The following is a 12091-nucleotide window of genomic DNA, read 5'->3' on the forward strand; positions in this document are numbered from 1 at the left end:
AACCGACATAAATCTGAAGAGTAAATATTTCCAATAAATCTGGGGTCATTGGTGGAAAGTTGCTTTGTTTTTGTTTTTTAAGGCAAGAACCCAGAGCAGTAAAGCAACTAAAATAAAAAAAATCCCTGAGCTACAGTTGTTTTGTTATTGCTAGTAATACAGGAGTTATTCTCCCAAAAGTTGCACACTTATCTGTATAAGAGGGTCAAGCACATAACATGCACACAAGGATCGTGGCAATTGAAGTGTAGAGTTAGACACAACTGCAAAGAGATGCATCTTCAGCTGTGTTTCTGACATTTCAAGCTAACTCAATCCATATGTGCTGAAAGAAAGACAATGAGTCAAGACCAGTTAGCTAAGACCAGTGACAGGGACAACAGATGAGGTGGCAATTAGTGTGGTGGGGATGTATGGCCGCCCAAGGCACATCCCATCTCAGCACCTGCTATGCAGACATTGAGAGAGGAGGTGTTCTTATCAGATCGTGGGGCTTCTGAGCACATACTTCATGATTCCTATGTTTACACATAGTTTCTCAAGTTAAAAATTGAAGTATATTGCTTAATAGCTTTGTAGTCATCTGGATTGTAGCGAGCTAGAAATTTCTTCCTGCTATCCAGAAAGTAAAAAGAGCACAGCCACTGAGCCAACTGGATACATTTTGGATGGAATGATAAAATCTTTAGAAATACAGAATTACATGCAACTTAGGACATGTGGAGAGAATTGATCTAAGGAGTTTGTGAGAATGAAAAACTTGGAGCTCTTGACTCAAAACTTCAAAGACCTTGGAAAAGCATCCCTTAAAGGCCAGTACTCTTTGTCTGCATAGGGTCTCTCAGTGCATCAGTAATGGGCAGAATGCAGAGTAATTTCCTGCCCCATGAAAACCACTACCTCAGAAGAAACAAGCCATATCTGCACTGGTAGGAAGGAAGTTTTTAAAGACCCAGGAAATCAGCACACGTAGATGGTCAGAGTCAGAGTCTTCCTTTTCAGTGGGATGATCTTGAAAGCTGAATCTAAGGCCTTTCACTGTTCGACCAATGGGATTTCTTTCTTTGTATCTTGCCCCGCCTTCCCTCCCCTCCTCTCCCCTCCTTCTCCTTACCCTGACCTCCTCCTCCTCCTCCTCCTCCTCCTCCTCCTCCTCCTCCTCCTCCTCCTCCTCCTCCTCCTTCTTCTTCTTTTCTTTTTTGGCTTCACTGAAATGTTTTATTTTGAACCAAAGGCTTCCAAGTTTCTTGGTTGACATAAGATTAGGCTACATGAAATTGGTGATGTGGCAAGCATACTATAAACAATAACCAGTCTATACTGGAAAAATATGTCTCTGCTTAAATCATTTTCCAATGAGTCCAGATTTTTTTTTTAAATCACCCTTAACTGACCTAAATTGGAAATAATGCATGCTGGACTGGCTTCAAGCTGGCTATGGAGCCGAGGATGACTGTGAACTTCTGGTCCTCCAGACTCCAATTTCCAAGAGCTAAGATGATAGCTGTGAATTACCACACCCAGTTTAATGCCTTTCCTGGAAAAAGAACCCAGGGCTTCGTGCAAGCTAAGCACAGCTATTCACTGAGCTATACAACCAGCTCTGGGAGGATTTATCTATCTATCTATCTATCTATCTATCTATCTATCTATCTATCTATCTATCTATCTATCTATCTATTTTTCCTGTACATAAAATAGAAGCTGCCTTTATTTGCATTAAAATAGTTGAAGAATTTATTGTTTCTCAAGCAAACACTTTCCCATTAATTAATTTATTCATTTGCAGTACATTCCCATAGCTCCCCCCACCCAGTTCCCCTCTCATATGGTCCCTCCCCCACCTCCCTTCCCTCCATCTCTAAGAAGGAGGAGGTCCCCCCTGGACACCAACCGACCCTGGCCCTTCAAGTCACTGTAGGTCTAGGCATATCTTCTCCTATTGAGGCTAGTCAAGATGGCCCAGTTAGGGTAATGGGATCCACAGGCAGGCAACAGATTCAGTGTAAATCCCTGTTGCAGTTGTAGCAGGACCCACATGAAGACCAAGGTGCACATTTGGTACATATGTTCTGGGAGGGTGCAGGGGGGAGCGATACTAGGCCCAGCCGATGCTCACTCTTTGGCTGATGGTTCAGCCTCTGAGAGGCCCCAAGTATCCAGGCCAGTTGATTCTGTTCGTCTTCTTGTGGAGTCCTTATCCCCTCTGGATTCCTCAATTCTTCCCCCAACTTTTCTACAAGACTCCTTAAACTCCAAATAATGTTTGGCCGTGGATCTTTACATCGGTTTCAGCCCACGGCTGTGCGAGCCTCTCACAGGGTATTTACACTAGGCTCTGGGCTGCAAGCGTTGCAGAGATTGGTTCGTGCCGGTGGGATGGGTCTCAAGTTGGGCCGCTTATTGGTTGGCCATTCCCTCAGTCTCTGCTCCATCTTTGTTCCTGCACTTCTTGTAGCAGGACAGACTTTGGATTGCAGGAAGATTTTGTGGGTGAGTGGGTGTCCTTATCCCTTCACTGGGAGTCCTGCCTGGCTACAGGAGGTGTCTGATTCAGGCTTCACATCCCCCACTGCTAGGAATCTCAGCTGGAGTCACCCGCATAGATTCCATTGGGGCCTCCCTGAAGTCTGGTCTTTGGAACATCCTAGAAATGTCCCTCCACTGCCGATTCCCATTCAATCTCCTGATTCCCCACCCCCATTCCTCTCCTTATCCCTTCTTCCACCCAGTTCCCTCCCTCCACCCACCTGCAATGACTACTTTAGTTTCCCTTCTGAGTGAGATTCAAACATCCTGCCCTGGGAGTTCTTAAGAGTTAAAAAAAAATCCAAACGTTGAATTAATCCTGTAAGTGAATGAACAAGTTACCAGTTCTAAAAGAAAACAAGAAATGGGAGATGCAGCCAGGTTCTTGAGGCTGTGCTTGGCTGCCTTCTTGGTGAAGTTTGTGCTGAGGGAGCAGTTGGGAGCTGACCTCTCGTCAAGGAGCTTCCAGAGCAGATGATGATGAAAAACATTCAGAATTTCCAGGACAAACAGAAACTTGGTGAGAAACTTGCCAACACAGTGGAGATTCATCTGGTTCAACCCCCTCCCCACCCCCAGACATTTGATACTCTCAGAAATCTAGTAAACTGAAATCCAACCGAAGCTTCAGTAAGCATGGGAAAGTGAATTCTCTCCCAGATCAATGCCTTGCCCAAGAAAATAAAATCCTAGGGCTGAGACCAAGAGGCTACCCAGTGATGACCGTGAGTTCTACCAGGACTGACCTGTGAGGGGGGAGGTGCAGGGAACTCGGGTGTGTGTGTTAGGGATTGACACACTGGCAGGGTATCCAGGGCAGGCTGGAGAGAGTAAGAGGAGCCGTATTGAAGAGTTCCGGGGACTGCTTGGGTGGACCTGGGGCTCTAGCTCCTGAGTTTGTTACTTAAGGATTACGCTGCTTCCAAAAGGGCAGCCTATAATTAAGAACATGACCTCAGGAGGAGGTCCATGGTCTTTGACAATGGAGAGCTGTCAAAATAGGCCTAGAGAAAATGGGGCCCGTGGACTCCAAGGAAAGAGTTTTCATTCTATTTAGGTCAATGCCATTCCTCACAGGGAGATGAGATAGAAGGATACAGTAGACGAGGCAGAAACTCCATAGGCATAAGATGGGATTCTCCCTAAAACGTCAATCAGAGGACAGCTTACCTTATTAGCATGCAACTAAAGCTAGTCTGGGCTAATTTCCCCTCCCCAACACTGAGTATGACTGCATAGAAATTATCTGAGTTTGATGGTTATTGGGGGGGGGTAGAGAACTGTATTTCATATTTCTTTGTCTGGAATGGAATGATGCATCTGCAGCTTGGTGCAGGCATGGGAGTCCTAGTCCCTCAGAATACACTCCAGAGCTTCAACTGATCCACCAGGTCACCCAGACATTTGGGATGAAGGTCAAACATGCCTACTACTTTCCAGGAATCGTGTGTGGTTGCAAAGGTTGGAAGGAAGACCTAAGGCCTTAATGTACATCTGGTTGTGTCACAGAAAAGGAAATAGTATGTGTCCTCTCTGGAGCTAAGACTTGGGCACTCAACTATACTATGACAGCTTTGCTAGGATACCAAGGAAGATTAGTGCGTTTATGTTTCGACTGTTCTATCTCCAGCACTGAGCCTTCTCCCTAACCCGCTGTGAGGTTTAGTGACTCCGGAAGGCTGGAAGATAGTGATGGTTGATGATGCTAATGGATCTAACAGAACGGAGTCACTACCACTAGCCATGTCCTGTACTGAGTGTTCTACAGAGAAAATTTAATACATCTTTCTTTATACAACCAAATGCCAGTAAAGCAGGGGCTGAAGTCTAGAAACCATCTCAGCATTTACTGTGAAAGGACTTAAGAAGTGGGAGAGAATTAAGTGCTGCCACTGAGCGCTATTAAGGCAAAACCACCATTTTTAGACGGCGAGATGTCAGTTTCCAACAGCCAAGCCTCAGTGGTAGAACCCACATCTCTCCCTGCTCAGCACTACTCTTTCTTCATACGCTCCACCCCCAAATTAGGCTGAAGGGAAATAATAGTTAAACTTTTAATAAAGTTCTTCTCACATTAGTTGCAAAAACAGTGACCTCATAGTCATTCTTGTCCTTTCTTAAAAGTCTTCTCGTATGTCCTGTGGTTCTACCTGTAGCTTCAGTTTCAAAGGTGATCGTTAAGATTGTATGGTCCTATAGGCTGGAGTGAGATATTTCTCAGGAAGCGAAGTTCACTCTCCAGCACTGCGTAACCAGGCAGAGTAGCATGTGCTTGTATTCTATGAGACAGAAGGACCTGAAGGTGATTCTCAGTTATATAGTCCTCCCCCACCCAACAACACAAGAAAAGTAACAAAAGACACGCAAAGCTTTTTATTTGATGAAGTTAATCAATTCGGCATTTATACAAATTACAGTCTTTTAAGTGGTAAATAAGATCCTTTAGCAAATGAGCAGAATCCTTTTTAACAGATGCCTGTACTACATATACAATAGATGATTTTATGGTTATATGCATTTTCCCATTTAGACTCTCAGTGAAACTAGCAAATTGGATTTCATTTTCGTGTAGTTTTGATAGCCATACAAGATTCCCATTTGTCACAGAGTGGAGAGTTAAAAGGAAAGTTAAGGTGACACTGATCTACCATTTAAAAGTTTTATGGCTCAGAAGAAATTAGTTACACTCCTTAGCCTTAGGTTCTTCTTTGGAAAGTCATTTTTATAAGTACTTGGAGTGTGGTAAGGGAAGGCAGGAAAAGGGGATCTGAATTAATAATATATGTTGATTCCTATAGTTACCTAAAGCGTTCAGAATACCAGGAAACAGTCCATACATATCATTTTGGAAGATGCATATTGAACTAATATTTTAAATATAAATTTGTGGTTTAATGCACATAAATAATGAAACATATGGTAAAAATACATCTAAGACAATAGGGTTGAGTCTAAACATCTGGGTCTAAGTTGTAGGTCCTAGTCTTCATACTCTTGGTAGAGATCCTTAACTAAATTTTCCATCTTCAAATTGAGCATAGAAATTCATGTCCTTGGAGTCTCAGTGAGGATCAGGCGATGACTTAAGACAGTGGATGTAGACAGTGCTTAGGAGCCCTAAATACTAAGAACCATCTAGAATATCGCTGATCAGTCAGGAGGAGTTGGTCCTTACTTTCGGTGAGTCTTACTGAGCAGCAGTGGCCTGAGGCTATGCAGTGTGGCTGGTCCTGCTTCTCTCTGCCATGCGGTGTCAGCACAGGGGCCTTGCACTTCTCTAGGATCTTGGCTGGGATGGAGCTGCCAAAATGACATCACTGCTGCCAGGTGTCTTAAGTTGGAGGCTACAAGGCTGCAGCTGTCTGTGGCACTTTTGCACGACATCTCCAGGTTCCACATCAGTAAAAGCAAAGCCCGCTCTCCAGGTTGGCTCTTTTTAGGTCTACAGTTGATTCCTCAGAGAAGGACATGGCTCCTGGACTGTTCCTTACTTTAGACAAGTCCTTCTCTTTGACGAACCATTTTTGAGGTGCTTCCATCTTAACTTTTGGACTCAGTTCATTTAGTGACACTTAAAAGGAAACCAAGTCACACGCTATGGAACAGTTAGACAGAGTGGGGAGGGGACCAATCCGAGGCCAGCCCTAAGGGGTTTGCATTGAAGGCAGAAATCAGATAGAATGCTAGCAGACACAGACATAGGGTTCGTGTGACCGGGGCCAGGAAGGAAACATGAAAAGCAGCATTAGAGAGCACGTCTGCTTACAAATGTAGGAAGGGGAAACCACCCAAGGAGGTGCATTTAGCATCGTTGAAATGAATGGGGAAGGCTGACGTTTGGAAAGAAGTGAGCAGTAGAGTCATAGACAAAATGAATTAGTGTGTAAAGACCCTAAGTAGAAGAGGGGGAGAGCATGCCACAGGCCAGTGAGGCTGGAGACCAAGGGACTGTTGGGAGTACAGGGCAGAGTCCTAAAGTACACAAGGGCAGGGTGACCTCTTGAGATGTTTGCTTTTGAATTGGACATTGGTTGGTGAACAATTAAGTGGGGGAAGGAACATTTCCTGCTTTGGTAATGGTCACTGTCTTAGTTAGGGTTTTACGGCTGTGAACAGACACCATGACCAAGGCAACCCTTATAAGGATGACATTTAATTGGGGCTGGCTTCCAGGTTAAGAGGTCCAGTCCGTTATCATCAAGGTGGGAGCATGGCAGCGTGCAGGCAGGCATGGTGCAGGAGGAGCTGAGAGTTGTACATCTTCTTCTGGAGGCTGCTAGAACACTGACTTTCAGGCAGCTAGGATGAGTGTATTAAAGCCCATGCCCATAGTAACACTCCTGCTCCAACAAGGCCACACCTCCTAATATCACCACTCCCTAGGTGAAGCATATACAAATGATCACAGTCACATTGGTTATCATGAGCAAACTTAGAACGAGTTATTTACCTTTGCCTAGGCTTCAAGACTAGTTATTGACCGTATGTAAAATAAGAGGTTGTGTTGTGTTGCGTTAAAGTGTCTTTTGAAATCACTTACCTTCAGTGGGCCCTAATTTGACAAAGCCTTCTGTCAAGTAATTATGATTATCTCTTCAAATTTCTGGAATACCACCAAAACTAAGGCATCGTATTTTTAGACACTATGTATTGTGATGAGGATTAATTAAGGTATATGTTAAGCTCACAGATGTGGGCACCATAAACCATGATTTCCAATTTAATCTCCAACCTATGCAGTTTGGCAGCCCAACCTCAACCTCTCAATGATAAAGCCATGGTCATTCTTTCTTTCTCTTCCTTTCAGGGTGGTCTGGGTGGGGATTTGTCGTTCAGATCCTGCCTTACCTCCTCTTTATTTTGTGCTATCTTTCTTCAAGGTCTTTTTACATAATATATTCTTAGTCCCTTTCTTTAGGACTTAGTAACACACATATGTATATATGCACACACACACACACACACACACACACACACACATATATATATATATATATATATATACACACACACAATGCACATATATTGTATTATATATGTATTATATATATACACATATATCCATGCACACAATACATATATATTCCCCATCAATTATGTTTTTAACACACACACATATATGTATACATGCATACATTATATATAAATATATATTTCCCCAATTATATCTTTCTGTGAAATATAAAGGAACACTTGAATATGTACTGTTTCCTCTGGTGTTAATGTTTCTCTGCATGGTTGGTTACCTGCCCACTATGATAGAACTTGCCGGGTATGACATAGCTACGGAGTTAGTTTCCAGAGCCCAGACAGTGACGCCAAGACTGTCAGCTCTGAGTACACTTAGCTAGAAATTTTGCATGCTATTTCATCAGCCTCATAAGCCTCACATGCCTTCTGAGGATCTCTAAGTAAGGGTAGGATGGATGCATTTGGATACGCTCTGGCTTTGCCATTCAGTGAGTCAGTGTTGTGCTTTGCAGTGGTGATAACCTTTCAGTCAGTTGGACTGTAGATAATCCCAAAATGATTTGCATAGTCTGAGAGTATTGGGGACAGACTGTGGCTATCCTGTTCTGCAGGTTGAAGTTGATCCTGTCACTACATTTCCTCTGAAAGGCTTGACCCCCCTCACAGAATACTCCATTGCCATTTTCTCCATCTACGAGGAGGGGCAGTCTTTGCCTCTGGTTGGAGAGTTTACCACAGGTAAGCCTTATTCTGGATTGAAAAGAATTTAGTAAGCAACTAATTTAGTTGAATTTAGTGAACCTGCAGCAACCTCCTCACCTGTAACTTTGAATCCATATTAATTTTTAAGATGTTACGAACACACAATTAAATATCTAAATTAATGCGTTGGCTAATTATTTTTTTTTATCAAAATAAAGAAAGGAAAGAAAATACCATCTCACTTTAAAAGGTTAATTTCCCTACACCCACGCACATGTGGGAAGCATGGATTTGACTCCTGTGGGTTATAAAAGGGACATAAAGTTAGACGGAGGATGTGGTGGGGGCGTCCGGGAGGAGCTGAAGTGAGGAGAAAAATACAGTGTTCATTTATGAAATTTCTGAACAATAAACATGTACAAAAATCACATATATTGTTGTCTATTTACCCCCTTTCTTATTTTTTAATGTAAAAGTTTCACCCTCTTCTTCCATTCATGTATGTGAGGGTGCATTAGGCAGAACTCCAAAATGACATTAGACAGTTTTCTGCCAATGGGAATGACATTTTAATACTAATTAACTTAATGTGTTATGATATAGCAGTATTATTTTTTTTATTGGATATATTCTTTATTTACATTTTAAATGTTATCCCTTTCCCAGTCCCTGGCCCCTCCCCCTTCCAGGTAGCCCCTATCTCATCCTCCCTCCCCCTACTTCTATGAGGGTGTTCCTCCACCCACCCCCTCCCACCTCCCTGGCCTCCATTTCCCCACACTGGGGCATCATCTACAGAGCCTTCATAGGACCAAGGGCCTCTCCTCCCATTGATATCTGACAAAGCCATCCTCTGATACAGCAGTGCTATAATGGGGCCCAAAACTTAACCTAGCAAGGACTGATTGAAATACTGAGGCAAGCACTTTACGGCCGACCTCTCTTCCCAACCCCATTTTTATTTTGTATACTTTATGAAAATGACCCACTATCAACAATATAAGAGTTCGGGAGTTACTGGAAACATTTTCGAGAACGTTGTTTCTGTGGTTTCCCTAATTCATGCTGTTGGAAGGTACTGGAAACAGACATTAAAGTCACACCGGACAGGATGTTCCCATTCTTCCGCTGCTTTCTGAAACCAAGTGCTCCCTTCCCATCCCACAGCCCACCAAGAGCTAGCTGCTTGAGCTCAGTTTCTTGCCTTCTCATTTCTCAAACTCAATCTCCTCCACTGCCCACAGAGGAAGTTCCCGCCCAGCAGTACTTGGAAATCGATGAGGTGAGGACAGACAGTTTTCGAGTGACCTGGCACCCGCTCTCAGCTGAGGACGGGCAGCACAAGCTGATGTGGATTCCGGTTTATGGCGGGAAGACCCAGGAGGTGAGTGGACTGGACAGCAGTGGAAACCGATCCCAAACACGTTCCCCAGAAGTGAGTCCCTACTGTTGAGAACCCAGGTTGGTCTTCCTTTTAAAATGGACAAGAAGTTCAGGAGTTGCAGCTTGCAGGGCACGGCATCTGCATTTCAAACGCATCAAATAATGCTATAGGATGTATTGTTACCAGGGCTTCAGTTTTATAGGTCAGATTCCTAGACCCTCACAAATAACAGCCAATAAAACTTTACAATGTTACTTTTACAGCATTAATAGTATATTTGTTGAGGGAAGTGAAAACAATAGGGTCTGTAATTTGATTTTAAATTCAGGTTTCCTCTGTTTTATTCAGTTAGTTCTTGCTTACATACAGATTTTTCCTTTGTGGTTTTAGCTTTCACTCCCCCCTTTCTTCTTTAAAAAATTGTTTCTTTTACTTTTGAGATTATAACTACAGTCTTTCCCCGTCTCATAAACCTTCCCCTCCCCCAATGCTCCATAAACCTCTCCTTGGTCTCTTTCAAATTTAAGGACTCTGTTTTCATTAATTGTCATCACACCCATACATGTATATGCTTATATAGTGTCATTAATTCATTAATTGTCATTACACCATATGTGTATATGCTTATATAGTGTACCTAAGGCTCAGGAATCATTGCCGGAGAGGACGCAGAAAGATCTTGAGAATCTAAGGATCAGGGAGTTTGCTGTGAGACTGTTTCTCTTATTAATGTTAGAAGCTACACCCATAAAGACTCACCCACATTGCTGCCGAAATATGAGCTGAACAAGGAAGACAACAATAGATGTGCCCAAGTGGACAGGGTAATGACCATGAGGGAGAAATAGTCTTCTCCAGGGAAGAGCACACCACTTTGTTTTCCAATACCAAACGGTCAATCTTTCCGCCCCACCCCCCACTCCCTATCTCCTTTTAAAGTAACCCTAGTTACTAAGCACCTAATGCTTTTCAGGTTGTCCTCAAGGAAGAGCAGGACTCATACGTCATTGAAGGCCTGGATCCTGGAACTGAGTATGAAGTCTCACTGCTAGCTGTGCTTGATGACGGAAGCGAGAGTGAGGTGGTGACCGCGGTGGGGACCACGCGTAAGTCCTGGAGTGTGGACTGAAGTCTTACGTTTGAGCATCAGGGTCCACCGTGCCCACTCACAGCCTGACTTTCCCCATTAGGCCTCAACTTTTCTCTGTTGCTCCAGGCTTTTTATTTTCTTACAGTCAGTGACTTCCGTGTGTGAAGCATCATAATGTCTCAGACTATCATTACACCAAAGGCACTGAGCATCTCTGCCTTGCTCGAAATTTTATTCTCAAGCATTGAACACCACATTTGGCCTATCTAAATTGTACCATAACCACACTCAAAATGGAAAGGTAGATGAATAGATGGTAGGTGGCTATAATCATAAATGACTAAAATGGAAAATAAGCTAGATACTAATGTTTCTTGAATTTTCCAAGCTGGTCTTGGTTATAAGAACTTTTTGCAAAATTGACTCACTGACTGATATTCCCTTGTTTTTTGAAACCATCTATCAATTATATCCTTTCTTAAAAATGAATTATTAACCAAATATTAAGTTGTCTTTAGTGGCATTCAGAAGATTTGTTGGCCAGTTGGGAGATCCTTGTGTTATAAACTGAAGAGAGAGTGTGGTCCCACACAGGGGAATCCAGACGAGCCCTGTCAGTTCTGTCAGGAGCCCCAGAGCTGGGCTCAGCCTTCTGAATTGTACAGAAGTGAGACAGAGAGGCTGGGCCTAGTCCCTCCCTGTTTTCAGTTGATGGAGAAAGACTATGTGTTAAAGAGGCCATGGCTTCAGAAGAGGCAACTCCCTAAGCCAGGAGACACTGGCAGTCAGTGTTTGTGGACAGTCCAGATGGGTGTGTTCATTTGCATGTGAATACGGCGCACCAGGTACCCCCTCCATTCTAGCATCTGCCCCTGGAAGATTCAGGATACAGAAGAAACACTACCTGCCAGAGCACTTTGCCCTCTTGGGTGGTCTTTTTTTTGGGTTACCCTTTTACAGCTTGGTCTGCAATTTAGTTTTCTTTAATTATCATGGCTATGCCCATATTTTAAAAAAAAACATAATTGTGAGGTTGCATAATTTTGTAAATGTCATTTCAGGCGCTCTGACGAGACACGAGTGCCTTTCCAGTTCATCTTCCTTATTCTCTGAAACAGTGTGTAAATCTGCCTTACAGCTTACCTGTTCTTACTTGTAGATCATAGTCAGTTGTTTAGAAAGATAATATCAGCGTAATTTCCTTCATAAGTTATACAATGCTTTATGCAAATGTATAGAATATTGTCTTTACATAATTTGAAAACCAATGAATTTTCTTTCAGTTGATGATTTCTGGACAGAAACACCCACAACCGTAGAACCTACCAGCCCTGTGACTTCAGGTGAGGACACTCAGGGGTCTGTTTATCCTCAACACAAGTTGTCTTTTCTAGTTTCATCTAACTTTAGTTGTT

General features: G+C 43.0%; 1 protein-coding gene across 3 annotated transcripts in view; it reads left to right on the forward strand.

The window, feature by feature from the left end:
- The window catches only part of Col14a1 (collagen type XIV alpha 1 chain), a 216402-nt gene that overhangs the window by 95260 nt on the left and 109051 nt on the right, over window positions 1-12091 (forward strand). For all 3 annotated transcript variants that reach the window (XM_052160565.1, XM_052160567.1, XM_052160566.1), the window contains exons 15-18: window positions 8112-8238; window positions 9447-9586; window positions 10560-10692; window positions 11960-12019. In XM_052160565.1, the coding sequence (XP_052016525.1) occupies window positions 8112-8238; window positions 9447-9586; window positions 10560-10692; window positions 11960-12019 (460 nt within the window). The remainder of the gene's footprint in view (window positions 1-8111; window positions 8239-9446; window positions 9587-10559; window positions 10693-11959; window positions 12020-12091) is intronic.

The sequence above is a fragment of the Apodemus sylvaticus genome, chromosome 17 (assembly GCF_947179515.1).
Source record: "Apodemus sylvaticus chromosome 17, mApoSyl1.1, whole genome shotgun sequence".
In the NCBI taxonomy this organism is placed as follows: Eukaryota; Metazoa; Chordata; class Mammalia; order Rodentia; family Muridae; genus Apodemus; species Apodemus sylvaticus.